This window comes from Dermacentor silvarum, chromosome 4 (assembly GCF_013339745.2).
Source record: "Dermacentor silvarum isolate Dsil-2018 chromosome 4, BIME_Dsil_1.4, whole genome shotgun sequence".
Classification (NCBI taxonomy): domain Eukaryota; kingdom Metazoa; phylum Arthropoda; class Arachnida; order Ixodida; family Ixodidae; genus Dermacentor; species Dermacentor silvarum.
In genome coordinates this window covers 48,048,919-48,068,291 of record NC_051157.2, presented here as the reverse complement: position 1 = coordinate 48,068,291, position 19,373 = coordinate 48,048,919, and the positions used below count along the sequence as shown (strand labels likewise).

The window sequence follows — 19,373 nt, the reverse complement described above, 5'->3', positions numbered from 1 at the left end:
ATTTTGTTGTAATCATATGTTGCTTGAGATTGTCTGAGGCACACCATTTAGGAGGAAATAACATCTGCTTTCTTTTTCTTTTTTCCAAATATAATTTCCCTTTTCAGTGACGATAAGATGCATAAACGACGAAACGCTAGAACTGAATATCACTCAGTATAGACATAATGATATCTTCCCAAATTTCTAGTTCTTCGGGGTTTTTCAAAAGTAAACCAAGGAAAATTTGTCGTACGATATTGATAACGCTGATAGAAAGGTTTCGAAAGCCGGGTTTGTCCCAGCAACCAAAAGCCTGAAAGCGGAAAAATACTTCACTTATTGACAAACACACTGTCGTCAATAAGATTATTCATCTCTATGACACTATACAGACGAAAAGCGTCGTTTGCCTGTCTAAAAAAAGAAAGCTGGAAATATTTACCACTTAGGCAACTGCTACATCAGTTGAGTATGCGTCCGCTACAATGTTAGTAGCGCCGTTAGAATCGGGCATCACCACGCACACCCTCCACTTCGTCACACTGATGATCTCATACGACCACTAAAATGACGAAAAAATAGTTATGAGAACACTGCCAAAAGCTCCTTGAAGTTGGCTTGCTGTTCACCAGCCAGATGAGTCATTTAAGCATTGACTGGTCAAATTTTAAGCAGTCCTGTTGTAACACGTTGTTTACACATGAACATGAAACGAACAAAAAAGCTGAAGCACCTTTCTCAAAACTCCCCGATTCAAGGATCACAATAATTTTCGCGCACCTAAAACGGTGCCCAAACAGGGTAGATGTGTTACGGTGAATTTTTCCACGTTTGTCAGGGCATATTAATCTTCCCAACGACAGCCACTGCGCGCACCGACAGCCATTAACAAAAAAAAGGAAGAAAACGGTCTAAGAATATCTACTATCACCTGACCTGGCGCAAGCAAGAACAGGATTGCCGGCACGCTTAATCTTCACGTCAAGTGGACAAAATTGACAAAAAAAAACACAAAAGAAAAACGAAACCCGAAGTACATGTTGGATGCAAAAAGCAACTTTGATATAGCAATGCATGTATGCATGCAGCCTACACAAGATATATCACCTGTGAGTGCCAACCACCCATCTCTGCCTTCTTTCTCTTCGTTTTTATAACCTTCACCGTGTCGTAAGTTCCTCGAAGAAGTCTTCTCTTATAAGGGCAGGTCCAGGCCATTACCAGGTAGCTTTTCGCGGAAAGCAAAGTCATTCATCTTGTTTGTGCTTTTGCTTGCCGTGACGCATCTCGCTCACCTGTGCATCGTTCTGTTCTTCTTTCCTCCTCCTCGCCCGCCCATCTCTCTCTCTCTCTCTCTCTCTCTCTCTATCTGGCTTTTTATCCCTAAACGACCCTCGTCCGTTCTCTCCATATCTACCTCCCTTCCCCGCTCCCACACAACCAATTCCATAACAAACTCCCGTGCGCGCGCGCAGTGTGCACAATAATGAAGAACGGCACCTTCTCCATCATCGCGCCCACCACGGCCACGTCTTACGCCACCCTGGCATCGTACGCCAACACCTTCCGGATGCCCTTTGTGAGCCCCGCATTTCCACAGGTAAGAAAGGGACTCGCGACAAGCCGCGCATTTCTCAACTCGAGGAAGCGAAACTTTCCTCGCTTTTGCCGTTGATTTGTTTCCCGCGTTCTCTTCTTTCTTTGTCATTTTTTATTTCTCTCTCTCTCTCTTCTTTCCTTCTTTCTCTCGGTCTTGGTTCTTGTGCACGTTTATTCGGGGCTGCCTCTCGCATCCTCCATCATTTCGCAACCGTGCATCACTTTTTTTCGCCCGCACACTTCTTTTGGGGGGATTTGCTATTCTAGAAATAGAAAGTACTGCGACTCTAACATTTGAGTCACCTTCGGTCTAATAGAAAAAAAAGTTTTGTCTCGTCTCACTTGGGTAAACTTCTTTTCCGTGCCTATTTTGGAAGGATACCTTCTGTGTGAGGCCTTTTCGCAGCTCTTTGTGCCGACGGATTCAGGTGCTGCGGTATTTGTACGTGGCCTTGCATTTGCGCGCGGAAACAGAAATGTTTCGCTGCATTCGAGACCAGTCTTCATTGTCATAATAATTTGTACAACTTCCTCTCACGCTTATGAACTGTAAAAAAAAAGAAAACAAAAAGAAAACAAAAAGAAATAGGCTGTAGTTTTCTTACTTGGTCAAACATCTACCGTTATTACGCCAAGAATAGGAACTAACATGGCTTTAGCTAGTTCCATGAGAACTGCTGCGCAATATACCATGAGTTTCAGAGGCGACTACGTCTAACTATTAGGATGAGGAATCCGAGATAAAATCAAGCTTTTGACGACCAAGTTTGATTGCAGCGAAAGACATACTTTTTTACGAAATAATCGCCAATACCAGTGTTAATTCACAAAAATTCATTATTCAGATTTTTGGCTGATTACTTTAGGAGGTAATGTTATGAATGAAGAAGTGGACTGGGCCAGTACTGAAAGCATAACCTTGTACAAGAAATTTCGTGCCTAGGAGGAGGAAGAAAGAAAAGAAGAGGGCAGGGATGTTAACTATAAATGCGGCTGGTTGCCTACCCCACGCTTGGGGATAGGAAAGGCGGAACAGAAGGGTAAGAGAGAGAGAGAGAAGAAGAAGGAAAGACGCGGTGAGTTCGCGCACTAGCGCGAAGAGCACAACTAAGTCAAAGGCGTTCGCAAAGGCCAGTCGCTCTTGAGAAACACAAAAGTGCCTTCACAGCATTGTGGGCCGACGAGGGATGAGGGCAGTCTTCGAGTAGCGCCTGCACAGGCAACCAGTCGTCAAAATGCGATAGAGAGTCTTTGTCTTTGCGAATAAAATCGACGACAGTGGCACAATAAGTACTCGATGTTATTTCGCTAAATACGTGATTTGATACATATACATGCTCAGTATGCGCCATGAAATCCATTGCTGTACCAGTGAATGGTTTTTGGTAATGCCCTTTTCCACAGTGAGGAAATGTGTCAACTGTAACAGCCATGCAGCAACAATGCAACAGCAATGTTCCAGCAAGGCACGGAGTTTCTAGCGAAAGTTCATGCTTCGAGCACTGGCTGACTTTATTTCTGTAACTACAACATGCCCTCTAACTTAAGCTATTCGTAATGTTCCTCTGCTAAATTTGTTGGATAAAAACGGGATGGGCAATCAACGTGCAAATTTTGATGTGCGCCGCTTCTGCGAAGCTTGGTCATCATTTATTGCCATTTTGGCTCGAACACATTATATTTATTAAAGTGTCGTTTTCTGTTAACGAAACTCGACATATTGGCTTTAACTCCGCATAGTTTTTGCTCGATTGGCATTTTCACTTTCATGTTTGCAGTGTGCACCAACACTTTGGCAATTACAACAAGAGCAGCGAAATGGGTTCGAATTACGTAAGTTTGAATTTGCTTCGTGTTCCCAGATAACGGACGTGAGACCGGCACTGTACGGGATTAGCCTGCGGCCCCGCTACCTGCCGGCCATTGTGGAAGTGATCAAGCACTACCGCTGGAAGAGCATCCTATACCTCTACGACTCTGACGATGGTGGGTGCACGTTCAACTCGAATAAAATTGTCATCCACCCGAATGTAGCACGAATCTACATGGGTTTCCTTTGTATATTTGTGCTACATTCGAGCGGGTGACAATTTTACCTTTCATGACACCGCCTCCACCTCACGGGATTCTGCAGAACTTGTTTTCCATATTCAGTGTCCCTGTGTTTCGAGTTGTCGATTAATTCGCCCTCGCGGTGCGATCTGTTAGCCTCCCGGTTAGCTCGGATGGTAGAGCGATCGCCCCGGACAGGCGTTGGGCCCGGGTTCTAATACTGGACCAGGACAAACTTTTCCTCGACTGCGAAGCATTCTTTCTTAGAAAACCGTACGGTTTTGCTTTGTACCTTCGCGGTACATTCGGGTGGATGACAATTTTTTCTCTCCTTTCAGATCAAACGACGGTGAAAAAAAAACTGTTTTATGACAACTCGACCGTTTAATAGGTCCTGGACAAGTTTCGGGAGGTTACAATTATTAAAACGTTTTTTTTTTTTCTCATGACAAGCTTCAAGTTTTAAGCACACTAAACGGCAGTATTTAACCTTCTTATACCGGTCAAGTATCCTTCTAAGCATCCATTTGCGTATATTCGCCAGAAAAAAAAAAGCATATTACTAGCAGGTAGGCCAAATATGAAGGCCGAAGCTTCCCTTTGAATTTTATGCCTACTATGCACTATTTGTGCGTGAAGTCATGGATTTCAAAGTAGCTTTGCGCGTTAGAATCCAAAAAACGTTCGTGGCCCATATACAGAAAAATGTCCTTATACTAAAGCTGTTTATAGGAGCATATGTCAGCCAATCCTGATGTCGAACGTGTGCATCATTGGCGAAAGCTGCCGGCCAACGGCAAACGGCCTTTACAAACTAAACCTTTCTGAAGTCGGTCCCCGAAGCCTCGTTAAGTTTGAATCCCTGGCTGCTTTGGAACGCAATGTATCATCCTTGCTTATAAAAAAATAATGAAAAAATAACTACGCCTTCATATGCTTGGCTACAAACTCAAGCACCGGGCAGGCTTATACAAGATATATCAATCGAGATAAGATAAGATAAATGGGCGGTAAGCAATTTGAAAGACTGTTGAGATGAAATTTCAAGAGATGAAGGATCTTCTTCTTTCTGGGATTTTACGAGCCAAAACCAGTTCTTATTATGAGGCACGCCGTAGTGGAGGGCTCCGGATGAATTTTGACCACCTGGGGTTCTTTAACGTGCACTACAACGCAAGCACACGGGCGTTCTTGCTTTTCGCCTCCATCGAAATGCGGCCGCCGCGGCCAGGATTCGATCCCGCGATCTCGTGCTCAGCAGCGCAACGCCTTAGCTGACTAAGCCACCGCGGCGGGTGAAAGAAAAAAATCACAAGGCTATACAATGAAACTAAGTTTCGTTTCACGTGCGAAAATTTCTCCCGCAAACATTTTGCGCTGTCGTTCGACATGGCTTTTCTTTTATTTTATTTTTTAATTCCTCACCATAATTTTTGTCGTTCGACATGGTCTAACACGACTGCCAAAACATCATCCAAACTGTCGAGGAGCAAACTGCCAAAGAATGCTTCCATGCCCATCGAGCCACATTCAAATAAGATGGATCACTTGCAGACAGGTGCGTTCTTGTCTTGAATGCATAGCCTTGTCTCATCTCTTCGGTTGTCTTGTACTTGAGCTGGAAAGTCACGCTACGTCAAAACCAAACTGGCCCAACAGTACATTCTCGCAACGTACGTTCACTTGGTTCGTCCTCTTTTTTTTTTTTTCGTCCTCCATCGCGAACTTCATTTTTCGGTAATCACACTCAAGAAGTAGCACAAAGATGCCAACGGCAGGGAAAGCTCTTTCATCCCTGTGTCAAGTCACACCAGTCGGGCGTAATTCCGTGCCGAAAGTTTTCGCTCCCGTATAAAGCCGGCGACACGTCCGCTGGCCCCGAGGCGAATATGGCAGCATCGCAGCAGCCACGCACGTCCGCTTCTTCTGTTCTCGCGCACCACGCGCGCAGAGAGATCCCAATTTTCTTCGGTTCAGCGCGCGAGCACCGGGCCCTTTTGCGTAGCTAGGGGCCCAACCACGTCGAAGAGGACAGTTCTCGGAGAAAAGAGCAGCCTCCGAATCCCGCAAGAACTTGTTCCGCAGAACTAAACAAAGCGAGAAAGAAAAAAAGACGGAATAACAAAAAGAAAAATACTGAAGCTCGAGCTTCCTTCTCTGCTGCCCCCTGTTTCGCTATGGGGCCGGCCGCAGCGTCCCAGCAGTACATTTCTTGCCCTGCGTCTCCTCAATCGAGACCATGCCGCGGCTCCGTTTGATTACGTGCCGCGGAATCTGAGACAGTGAAAATTTTCTCACCGTCTTCGACGTGTTGCGTGTCGGCTCTTTGCGCTTTATCTTGTGTGTGTGTGTCTTTTTTTTCTTCGTGACTTCTTGCTTTCCACATTCTCGGCTGTTATTGCTGGGCCTCTGAGATGAGATTTCCCTTTCTCTCGCTTGCTACCTCGCTCGCTCTTTTATACTCTGCGGTCTTCGTGCCCGCGCCTTGAAGAGCTTGGGTCGATAAAGAAGAACCGTGTTTTTGCATGCCATCCCTTCGATCAAGACCTTATAACGGAGGGGCTGCTTTCCGCGAGAGTCGTTCACAGCTGCGTTAAGAGCTCAGGTCTGTGTGACGGTAATCGTCCGTTCTCCTTCTTGGGAGGCAGGCGTTCCGCAAAAAGCACAGAGATGTCACTGAGCTCTCTTTGTTTTACTGACACTTCTTTCATTTTTCTGGCAATATTGCCTACCCTTGAGATTCCGTGAGTGACTCCGAATACTAGGGCAGCATAATCTATCCGTGAGGACGACACTTTTGCTTGCCGTTTATGACTGCCTGAGTTAAGATAACGCACTCAAGCATATATGCCAAAGGTCACATCACTGCATTGTCTTTCAGGCTCGACTGACTTTCGAGCGTGGTGTATAATACGCTTAGCGACAAAGTGTATGGCTCGGCTCTCAAGGAAGGATGTCCGAAGAACGCCGTGAATAATGTATTTAGGCTGAACTTTTGTATTTATATCATTGTTTCAAAATAGCGTCTTTCTAATCAGGTTTTGGAGGATTAAAGCTCATAATTATTGAAAGCAATTGTTTTAAAAGCCGGGAGCCACTGATTTCTATGCACTTAGAGACGCTATTTACTGCCTGTAAATGTGCGAAGACAAGATTCGAAGCAAACAGAGACAGTAAGCTTAGAGGCGGACATTATTTGCATCGAAAATTAAAATGCATAATGGACTAATTAACGAAAATTCACTATTTATGTTTTATCTCATTACCTTATGACACATATTGCAATTTACAAATTCTGTCAGCCTGTCAAATTCTTGCAGTCGAATTCTTGCAAATTCTTAGTCTGTCCGCCTGTCTGTTTTTGCAGCTAGCAAGCTTTTTTTTTTTACTTTCTGTTGGTTGGTCTGTCAGTCAGTCAACCGTGCAGGTCATGCTGCACTAGTACTGACTCGCAACTGTGAAAGGCACATCACTAATGTGATTCGCGCTAATCTCTGTTTTCGTCACCTCCATACACAAGTTGCAGGTGCAAGGCAGATAGCCCTGCATCATTTCTTTCTTTCTTTCTTTCTTTCTTTCTTTCTTTCTTTCTTTCTTTCTTTCTTTCTTTCTTTCTTTCTTCTTCTTTCTTTCTTTCTTTCTTTCTTTTCTTTTCTTTATTCATTTGTTTCTTTATAACCTGAGCATATCATCTGTGTTGTTTGTAATAACCAAAAGGCCAACTAGTGTCTGGTGGTCACACCTATGCTGTTCAAATAAGAGTCAAGCTGAAACTGACAGCATGAAAGAGCAATCAATTAATGCGAATGAAAGATCAAAGAGCCAGAGAGGGGTCAGCAAGATCAGAAGTCGGTGCTGACTATTCGATTCGCATCCGCAGCAATCAACTTAAAATAAGAAAAAAACGTTTGTGCGAAGAAAAAAAAACATGAAATAAAAGATACACTGGGACAGGCGCAATGACCAGAACGGGAGTCGCGAACACACAGCACGAACACGGAGAGGACGAGGAAAGCATCCCGAATGACCCTAATTATGTATACCTAACAGGCCCGAAATTTGTGCCGTCCTGTCGCTAAGAGGCTCGCCAAATAAGGAGGACTAGACGGGCCAGAAGGTCAGATGTGTACCGGGGACACTCGGTACACGCGACTCCTCCGACGTCTTCGTTGCGCGCTATCGCGAGCCGTCCGCCATTAGCGGGCGAGAAGAAAGAAAGTGACCGGCGAGCCGTAACGAAAGCGTGTCGCAGTATCCCCCACCCTCTATCTTCCCGTCCTCTTCCTTGCCGCGGAACCGGGGTCAGTTTTCCTTGTTCCTAATCTCCGGGGTCCCGCGGTGGCTGCTGCGGCAGAGTCCTCTCGTAGGGCTACGGCTACGTAGCCCGCTACTTCTCGCCGCTTTCATTAGCAACGCCGCCGTGACGGAGCAGGCCACTCGTACCGTAGTACCGGCATCGACTACGGTGTCGTCTCCGGAACTCCTGCCTCGTACCGCGCGTATCCCCTGCTCCTCCACCACCCGCCCCCACCTCCCTCCAATGCCACTTCCTGCCTGCAACCGTACAGGCTTGAGAGCGTACTGGAAAGCTTTCTTTCGTCATCGGTTGCTGCGGTGATATTAGGCACCATTGCGCATCGCCTCTCTGCAAACAGCATGTGTGTTTGTGACCCTTTTTTTATATATATATATATATAGCGATTTACGCCGAAGGTCTGCGTAGAGTGTATCGAAGGCCGAGTGCCAGTAGAAACCATGATGAAAGGGCCAGTTGGTGATACGAGCGATTGGTCGTAGTCGTGCTTCAGAGCGATGTTATCTCTTAGACCTTGATCACTTAGACGAGATGTTATCTCTTAGACGAGGTCAGCGGCGCTAGGGGCCAAAAGTTTAGCGGTGCGGAATAAAGAATTAAAATGTGTGCGCACACTATAGGAAGCTTCTCGAATAGCGACAGATAAACGCCTGCTTCACAAAGTTATCCTCAGCTGATTGATTTCCTGAGTACGCTAGCTATCAATATCAACGAAAGCTACTGGGTTTATTCCTCCTGCAAGCTACTCCTAAAGCACTAGGAAGTGTAGAGCACAATAAATAGTCTCTTTTATTTTTATCTTTTATTTTGAGATTTGCGCAAGGCATATATGCAGCCGTGAGCTTGCGCGTTTGCTGTCCGTTATCTAAAGTGTATAGACGCTTAGAACATTAGGCTTGCGTTCGCCCTCCATGAGCATCTTGTGCCTAATATCCCGAGTGATCTGCCGAGTGCCGAGAAAATTATGTGTTTCCGCCGTAGACTCAAAAGCGTGGCACTTAAGAGACGTTACATGGTTGTTAGTTGCAGATCACCAGACAACGTGACAGCAGGTGTCAGGGCCACCCCAACCTGAAGAGTTCGGAAACAAACTTCGTGTCCTCGCAATACAGCCACTGTAAATTAATATCCCGGCCTTACCGATTTGCGACCGCGGAAAAACCTACCATGGTAAAGTCTTTTCACAATGTCAGATAAAGTTAAAGCTACGACCAATACAATAACGATTCCTCTAATGCTTCTTCAAGTAGACGTCCTGCATCGCAAGCGCGATAGCGTTGTAACTTTTAACATTACTTCACGGAGTTATAACATTCAGAATATTGCAAACTGTTGCCATTTAATTAGCTTTTTGTTTTGACAGTGAGCAATAGTTGGTGAAAAGAGACCACGCCGTCACCTTCGTGCAGTTTTAGGATCATGTCAAACTTTTCCCTTTCTGAAATTGTTTATCGGCATTTAGCGTGCCACTTCCACTCACAAAATTGCCTCATCACCGTGGAATTTTGTTGTGAAAGCAATTATGCTTTGATTGAGTGATTGATTTATTGGTTTATTGATTAATTGACCGGTTGATTGATTGATTGATTGGTTTATTGATTAATTGACCGGTTGATTGATTGATTGATTGATTGATTGATTGATTGATTGATTGATTGATTGATTGATTGATTGATTGATTGATTGATTGATTGATTGATTGATTGATTGATTGATTGATTGAACCACCTATCTAACGGTGGAGTTATACAGAATTCGCAAGCAGTGTCTCCCTCTAGCAACAGATAGAAGTTACATAAACAGGGAAAAGTGCTAGCCGCCAGCCGCCGTGCAAGGGCGCTGCGTGGAATGCGATCGTCCGCGCGCGCAGCCGAATATGCACTAAAGAAAGCTTCGTAACATATATTCTCGCTCGTGCATGGCGGCAAATGGCGATAGAATGGCTATGGTAGCCCTTTCGTAATTGAAAGGCGCCAAGGTAACAATCCGGTTGAGCGTGCGTCGATGGTAGAATGTAGCTTGCTTTAGACGATTTACTCCGGCTGACACCTTAACGAACGCCAAGCAAGAAAATTCCCAGTGGTAACTCGGAAGCAAACATTTTATTTTTTGACGCACTGTTTACGCAAACATCTAAATTTTGAGAAGTGGCTCACAATCCGTTTAAAACAAACCATTCTCCATCATCGATAATTTTTTGCTACGCGACGCACCTGAGCTGGTGCTTTCTTTCTCACGAGAAAAAAAATGTTTTAAATTGTTCACAAACAGTTCAAACAGAACGTTGTCAGCCTTATATTATTCTCTGCTAAGTGACGCGACTGAGCTTCAGGTGCTTCTTTTCACGGGAAGACTCTCTCTTTGTTGAGTGCATTCGTGTAGAAGGGAAAACGGATGACCAAAAATAATTTTGTAACTTGGTTGATAAGGCTGGGGCCATGCGGTGCAGAGCCCAATATGACGTCGTTTTTGTGCAGACAGTAGACAAGCTCTTCCAAGCTGTCACTGTGCAGCTCGTTGTAACTGAACCACATCGAAAACAGTGGTTTCAAGGGCGTCTATACAAATGAGAAGAGCTTCTTCGAAGGGTGAATGAGGCCTCCATTGACGCAGAACTAGGTGAACATCGCCACCTGTTCGATGGCTTTGCCGGTGGCAACAAGGAGCTCGTCAAAACGTCTCTTGCGCACAGACTACAGGGTATATATTTACCCTGTCATGCAGTAGACTAGCCGCGAGTCGCTCACCTTTTCAGGGTAATCACGGTCTGGTAGCATTGCGGAATCAAAACGACAGACTGGTGGGCTAGTTGGTATGACATTATTTACGCAGTAGCGCAGAACCACACGGACGGCGAAAGAAACAGACGGGACACAGCGCTAAGAACTGAGTGTTTGTCGCGTTAGGCGCCTGTGGCAGTTGAACTTGCTAGGTTGATTTGTGTGTGCGTCTTCCTTGTGTGTCGATATATATATATATATATATATATATATATATATATATATATATATATGCTCTCGTCCAATACACAAGCAGTTGCTTTCACCTTCCGTGTGCTTCTGCGCTATATACTGCGTAAATAACGCATTGTGGACTTCTTTATCATATGAGAAGCTTATCCAACCTTCCCACTATCCAGCAGTGCGTCCAGTTCATGGTCTGCATCCTCAATGCTGAGGAGAAGTGTCAGATCGCCCCCTTCACAGTTGCCACTGCTGGGAGCTTTGACCAAATCGTAGAAACTAAGACAGTTCAGGGTGAGCAAAAATTGGGCAGCAGTACGATAGTAGCAACCAGATACGAAACAATGTTTTCTCACTATTAGTACACATATAGACTTGCTGCAGCACAAAAAGAAACGAACGTAACTTTCCACAGGTCAGGGTGGGCGGCGTCACTGAAGCAGAAGAGCCGGCGCGACTCGCATCGGGCGACTTGTCAACGACAGCGCGCGCCCCCTCGCGGTTACCTGCCGGCGGCTTCAATGCACCCCATAGGCGCTGCCTGTCGCTCGGCACACTTCCCCATTCTAGCCACTGTACTTATGTCGGGGTAGGTGTACGCGTACGCGGTATCATCATCAGCTTTGGCTCGAGCGTCGTCGTCTTCTTCCACAGCTAGCTCGTTGGCGCCTCTCGGGTTGCGCTCGTGCTCGTGCTCGGCACGCGCTCGTCGTCGTCGTCGTCTTCTGCCACAGCTGGTGAGGTTGCCGCTCATCATGCCAGCGTTCACTTCTCTTCTGCCGTCGTAATGGGGAGGCCGCGTTTGCGGGCGTATGAGGTATTTCTTAAGGGGTTATGAGCCATTCATTATCTTACGTGACGGACATAATTAATTTTAAAGCAATTTAATTTTGAAGAATCGCAAGCGGCAATGGCGGGCGAATGCTGCTAACCACGCCACCGAGCAAACTCGAGACATCGAACGCAAGCGACAACAGCGACGAGCAGAGAATCGTACAACGCAACGGAAGGAAAAGTAGAAGGAAAGGGAAGGAAAAGTAGTAGGTCAGATACACACACGACAAGCTTCGCTTACCCCCATTTTCTCGACAAGGAAAGGGCTGGGGATTTTTTTTTTTTTTTTTTTTTTTTATGGCGGCCTCGTGATCCTCGGCGAGTTATAGTAATCACAAAGCTAGGTCCACCTATCGAAACGTTGGCCAGCCTTTCCGGGGCACTTTATGCCCGCCTATGCTGATATATACAGTGTACTGTATATATCAGATCCAAAGGCCAAGTTGGAATCTATGAGAACCGAAGCTTTCGGGAAGCGGTTAAATAAATTCTGAAAAATTAAACACGACGCGTGCTAACCTTTTCATTGTCATTCTATTTATTTTGATGCATTTACACCATTATCTATCAGATCCGCAAACGTTTCACCTATGGAACGAACACACGCAGCCAAGGTGCCGCAGTGCACCATGCCCACTGTAAGTGCGCTTTGGCGTCCTGTGCAAACATCTGCTTTTTCTGTGTACTGTGAGAACCGTACTGCCATATGCACTGTGCCAATCGGCGAGCTGGTGAACTCGCTCGTGTATAGACGATGTTGTTAGCATAGGAACTGAGCTGTCGATGAATGCCGCTTCCCCGTCAGGCATCGTCACAACAAATCCACCAAACCTGTGCAGGGCAGTCAAGGCACCCTATCGCTCAGTCAGTCAAGAACGAGAAACGATGTGACGGCCTCGACAACTGCCCGCATTTAAACCTCCTGTGGATGTGGATGATGTATTGAAGGATCACGGATAGATTAGAGGCGCACATTGGCTACACTGCACGAAGCCCTTATCCTGCTTCCTCTCATTCCTCACTAACTAACGTTATGCGTAGCTTTGAGTGTGCTGTACGGATTTCGTAAGATAAAGTGCAGCGAAATTATTCATTCTCTTCAGTGAAATGCAAACGTTGAATCCTTCAGCTTTGCGCATGAATTATTCAAACTTCAGGACCCAACAGCAAAAGTCTAGGGAGCATTAAGAAGAATAACCAAATCGACTAAGGGTAACCAAAAAGGCCTAAACATAACAATGCAAACTTAATCTTTAACGATAGTTAGGAACCAAATTAATGGTCCGCACAACATGCACGCGGACAGCGCGGCAAAACAAGACGTCAAAAAATTATGCACAACGAATATGTCGAGTGGCTGCACTTTAACACCTGACTTTACAATTACACTTCAAGGTGTACGTATAAACTTTCCTTTCGGCATGTCGTGAGAAGTTCCAATATTCTATTTCTGGTTTTAGTTTTTAGCAAACCTGGGCACTGAAAATCTTATTTTTCACTTCATTCCTCAGTCTGTGTTGAAGGACAAAAAACTTATCTAGCGCTCGTGCTTTTACCGAAAAACCATTAGCCCGAGAATGCACACATCGTGGAAGCGCCTAATTGAAACAGCTTTAATTACGTGCCACGGATGAAGCGTTCCGCGCGTCACTAGCAGCCTTTTGATGCTGTGCTTTCCTGTTATTCCACGTCGTTTACAAGATTAATGTTATACAAGACACACAGAAAGAGCGAGTGAAAGACTATTTCGTCGCCCACGTGTATGTCTCGCTTCATTTAGCAAAGCTTTCGCTTGTGCGTCGTTGAGGCTGAGGTTAGCCGCCACTTTTGCAGTTTCTTATCTGAGCCACTAATTCTCTTTCAAACTAAAGACGTCCAAAGGTTTTTAAGCATACCAAACCAGGCCACATCAAGGTAATGCATCTTGCGAATTTTATTTCCAGAATTTTACAGTCGCGTGCGCTTTCTGGTGCAAAAAAAAAATTTGAGTTGTAAAGAAAACGTTTTCCCTGCTATTTACGCGGTTTGAAAGGAGGTCTGTTGCTATTTTTAAATATGAAAGCATGCGATGTTTTTTTACACATTTTTCTTACATCGAAGTCTTGAAAAGTATTAAAGGGGCGGGGGGGGGGGGGGGGGAGTGTTTGAAGGCCAAACAAATTATTTAAGTACATTCTCCCGCGCCCGTACCCCATGTTCTTGCGCGCGTGCTTAGGTACGAGCGTACGTGCATTCGTGCTACGATGACCGTTCTTAGCTCGCGAACGTTCTTCGTATAGTGTTCTCTATACTGCTCGCACAAAAGCGCTTTCCGTGTTTGCCTATTCGCGCATACCATGAATGTTCTCTTTTTTCGCTGCTATTACTCCATCGCCCTTTCGTTGCGATCTGTCAGAACCACGTGTGTGGCGCAACATGTGAAATCAAACGTTTTACCAAGACAACCTGTGCATAAACTTTAGCGGCTTTGCGGCAGTCGCCTACGCCAAGACTGGCCCCATACTGAAGTGCCGCACTGTTTCCTTGGCTGCTGTTTGCGTGTGTTCCGCCGTGACTAGCTAGAATTACAGCGCTCTCAGCAGGAATCGCCGCGCACGTTCATGCCAGAACCACGCCCCGCAAACCTTACCCGGAAAGAAAGAGTAAAGAAAACGTTCAATTTCTCCTCCATCAGAAAATGAGGCGGAAATACCACAGCGCACTGCAGAGTTCAGGCTCGAATGTCCCGAACGTCCTAACTTTCATCTAAGCTCGACAAATGTGTAACTTTCTTTTCCTATGTGTACATTTTTTTCGCTGGAATAGAAGATGAAAATTTGCGCAGCATTTCTTTCCCTATAACTGCGCCTTTCGTACGACCGCGGTTTTCTTCCCCATTAAAAAGCACAAACTACGGCGACGAGAAACGGGACACGTGGAAGGAATCGCAAAAGTTCTTTAAAAAAAAACAATTTAAAAAAATATCAATAGGAGGAAAGACAGCAGGCGGCGCTGCTAGGCCTATAGACGGGTGCCCGCTCGCAGCCTAGAAAATCGCTCCGACGAATGCGAAAGCCGCGAGCCCATTAGTCGCCGCAGCGTGCCTCCGGTGAGCGAGATATATACACCGCAGGCAGGAATACAAGGCATACACGGCTGGCTTCGGAGCGCAGCGTCGGTCGCCGCAAAAGCGGTGCGAAGGCAAAAAAAAGGAGCGCGCTCGCTAAAGCTTATCCGTGCCAGAGAAAATGGGGGCTGGCCCGTGCACGTCCTAATTGGAATGCATGGCATTGGTAAAGCGCGCGCGCACGCGCCGAGGTCAAAGGCGATCCGTGCAATCAGAGAAGGCACGTCGTACGCGAACGCCGTCGTCGTTTTCGTGCCGAACGGGGTAACCGCTCGCGCTACACCACATTTCCGATCGTCCGCGCGGTCGGCGGCGAGAACAGGTGATATGGGAAACACTGGAAGTGGGCTTTTCCGCACTATTAGATTGCCTGACACAGATGGCCGCGAACCGCCCGTTCCCGGCACTATTGAGCCGAGGGTATAGGATAACATCGAGAATGTGGTAAGAAATATATGGTGGCAAGGGCAGCGGCACCAGCTCGGGCGCACCCGATTTATTTGAGCTGTCTAGGGCAACGTCCGCTCTCTTGTGCGGGCCAAACGAGATGAGTGGGGAAGCGCACTTGCAGGATTTTGCGTATCCCGTATTCGCCCCTTCGAATGAGAGCGTTCGCCGCGGTTTCGGCAAAGAGGAGAGGGAGGAGGAGTGGTGCTTGGTGCAGGTAAACCTAACCTTGCAGAAGTTGCCGGATATCGCTCCGTGCGAGCGCCACTTGTAAAGGCTGATATAAGGTCTGAAGCCTGTCGCATTATACAGGGTGTTTCAGCGAACACTTTCAAATTTTTTTAAAAGGTTGCCTGGGGAAGATAGCACAATTCTGGTTAATGAGCTGGTCTACCCGAAGAGACGGACATTACTTGCACAAAAATTGTAATGCCTAATCGACTAATTAAGTTTTCAACTACTTACCTGATTACCCATATTGCAATTTGCAAATTGTAGCCGTGGAGTTCCCAAGGCGGATCCACTTGGAACGAATTCTCGGGATGACACCATTTTCGAGATATTAATTCCCAAACTTTGCGGAGAAATGCATTGGCGTTCGAGTTACATTTGTCCTTCAATGCATAAAGCGACGTTTTGTTAAGCAAGTAACTGGAACGCCAATGCATTTCTCCGCAAAGTTCGAGAATAATTATCTCGAAACTGGTGTCATCCCGAGAATTCGTTCCAAGTGGATCCGCCTTGCGAACTCCACGGCTACAATTTGTAAATTGCAATATGGGCCATCAGGTAATTAGTTAAAAACTTAATTAGTGAATTTGTGTTAATTAGTCAATTATGCATTTCAATTTCTCGTGCAAGTAATGTCCGCCTCTTCGAGTAGACCAACTTATGAACTAGAATTGTGCTATTTGCCATAGGCTACCTCGAAGAATTTTTGAATGTGTTCGCTGAAACACCCGGTATATCTGGTAATACAACTATATGGTGATAGCACAAGATAATACCAATGACGAGAATGAATCTGAACCGGAGCGCAACAGGCTGCTGCGCGCCATCCATTCCATGCCGACCCACACGGCTCACCATTCACAATCTAACACTCTGTGTCCCGAAGGAGCTTTAGAAGGAGCCGAAGAATCTCTGTTTTGGTGCAGCTAAAGAACAGAACACCCTATATATAGGCCAACTGCTTTGGAACGTTTGGCAGTTGAACTTGCCAGATAGGACTTCAGCAGCCCTCACATTATCCCTCAAACTTGGAGGTTATGACAGCGACAGGTAGTTATTATTGGTACGCCTATGACCACTATAGAGAGGCGATGCTGTGGACTGACTCACTATGTAAGCGTAGGCTTTGGCGCTTCAAGGACAATGAATTCTGCATGAACTTGGCTCTTTTCTGAACAAGAACAGCGCCAACTGCAGCGTAAGGGCGCATTCACACTCGCGACTAGACGACGTCCCGCGACCGATTGCGACTGGCTACCAGAAAGCTACTCATAGACGAACGATGTTCACATTGGCAAATGCGACCGACAGGTCGCTAAACCGAAATATCTGGCGATATCCCGTTCACATCTGCTTGCAAGGTCATCGCCGCGGCAAATAAGCGTCAGCGTATACGCACGTCCTGTTCCTTCGCATCTGATTGGTTCAGCTGTTCTGCGACTGCGGTCGCGCGACTGAAAAATCGAACAACGAGCGACTCGCCCGAAACGGTCGCCTTTCGAGAAAAGCGACCATTTGCGACTACTTCCGACTGGTCGCTTTGCGACTAACTTGGTCGCGCGACCTCGCCTAGTCGCAAGTGTGAATGGGCCCTAACAGTGCAAGACAGGACCTGAGGCGTCGTGGTCATCGTGTCTGCGCTATCACGCGCTCTTGGCGACGTTGAGAATTATTTGTTAAAGTGTCCTTAATTTGATACATAACTTAAACGTTCAATAGATGGACGCAAGCGTTGAATATCTCCGTACACAAGCGCAAGTGACATTTTGTTCCCGTGTGGACATTTAACACTTAGTGGGGACGTGTATCGGCTCCTTCTCAAATTCCTTCACGATACAGAACTGGATAGATCACACGCAGCACAGTTGCACCTCACCTGAACTCTATCTTCGCCCTTAGCGTTCCCTGTATGCGTTGTGACGGGCCTCTGGGTCTAGCTCGATCAAGTGATAAGTCCCTGCCGCCCAAGCACAACAAGTGTCGGCAGTTCCTTGCAAAGCTTTTTTTCGCTTGCTGCTAACAACACTTGTCCTCCTTGCCAACTCTTTATCTGGCGTAACAAACAGCCTGCGCGAAATACAGGACACGCGTTTAGGCTTGTGAGCAGGCTTACTTGTCATCGTTGTCAGATCGCCGAGACAGCACGGGCCTGGTTCGTGTTTTTACCTGGCCGTCATTGCGCAACAACTTCAAAGCGAGCGTTACGTAACGAGCGTAGGAAACGCAAAACAGGCCTGACGTCCCCGTGCGCACGGGAAACGAGGCAGCTGCTGTTGCTGCGGCTGACGACAAAATGCAGAGCTAGCAGAGCTATACGCCCAGACCGCCCCCTCGCGGAGCGCTTACGAAACGGCCGGAAATTAAAAAATGCTCGATTTTGCTCACAGCGCCAAGCGACAAGCAGCTTACGGGGCTGCATATAGGCATATACCTCGCTCACGCGACGACATCGTGGCTGCTTTATGCGCGCGCCGTTCCGCGCGCATCCTCCCATGCAGCGATCCCGAATATCATATTTCACCGCGTCGAAGAGGAGCTCGCTGTATAGTTCCGGCCCTGGAGCCTGGCGGCTTCCTTATAACCCATAAGCAGGCCTTCCTGCTGTGTGCTTCGGGGCTCCGCCACGTGCTGCGATAATTGCCGGAGGGGCTGGCATGTAACACATATTATAATACCATCGGTGCTTGCCGGCGCATTCATATCTGCGCATTGAGTTAATTTTTTTTATTAGTCCCGATCGCCTGCGGCTTCGCTCGGAATTCATATCATGCCACATGGACGAAAAATTGGAACGTCCCTCCAACCACCCAGAGCACCCCCCCCCCCCCCTCCCTCCCATCCTCTCTCGCGGACGTTGAGGAACGCCGTGACGATGCCTCTGCGGTCGGCGCGGTCGTTATTACTGCGGCTTGCCGTCGAGGCGGCATTCGCTCGTATAAGGCGTCGGCTCGTCTTCTCTTCGGTGCCGGTCACGTTCGAGTGCTCAAGCATTCTCACGCCTTTGCGTCCCGGTGGTCCACGTGACTTCATACTGCTAGGTCCGCGCGGCGCCGTGTAGACGTCAAAAAGTTTTGATTCGGCAAGGAATGAAAGCTTGTTTTCTGTTTTTATGTTTCATTTATTTTGTGCGTTTTCTCTCTTTCCCACGTAATCTGCTCTTCAGACTCGGTACTTTCTTTCAACTCTAAATATCAGATGTTGCGGAGTTCGCTTCAGACGTGTCTTGGAAAGGATATGAACCGGTTCCTGGCAAAAAAATTACGAAAAAAAAACACTTTTTCCAGCAAAGGAATAAGCACGGTCCCGCTTCGTGCGTGCGACAAACAGAACAAAAAAAATTGAAGAAAAGAAAGTAGTGACACGAAGCATAATATCTTCCTGTTCCTAATATCGCTGAAGCCCCGCAATGGAATCAGCTGTGTCGCACATTTGATTAGCTGTAGTATGTACATGCGAACGGCGTCATAGTCAATTGACAAGACGTTATCTCTTATGCTGGAGACAAAGACATACTAGTAAAAAAAAAACTACCTATGCCTCTACCCCAATGAAACACTCTTGTGCTGACATGTCGGAGCACCTTAAAGAACCACAGACAGACAAAATAATACAGAGCTCTCCACTACTGCGTATACCTTTGTATGTACCCCACTGTTGCTTTGGGGTGTTAAACACCATGAATGAATAATCAATCAATCAGCCTTTTCATATCAGCTTCCTACGAATAGGTTGTCACTGCTGCCTGGATGCCGTACAGTTGTAGTTGTCTTTTGTGTTACAAGTTTTTCTACAGGGATCATCACCATCCAGGTAAAAGGTGGACCGAAGTAACGAGGAGATAGAA

At 46.5% G+C, this 19,373-nt stretch overlaps 1 protein-coding gene across 1 annotated transcript in view; it reads left to right on the top strand.

Annotated features, from left to right (window-relative positions):
- Nucleotides 1-19,373, top strand: part of LOC119449969 (glutamate receptor 1) — a 226,357-nt gene that overhangs the window by 96,678 nt on the left and 110,306 nt on the right. The window contains exons 3-4 of the mRNA XM_037713288.2: nucleotides 1,458-1,582; nucleotides 3,444-3,567. Of these exons, the coding sequence (XP_037569216.1) occupies nucleotides 1,458-1,582; nucleotides 3,444-3,567 (249 nt within the window). The remainder of the gene's footprint in view (nucleotides 1-1,457; nucleotides 1,583-3,443; nucleotides 3,568-19,373) is intronic.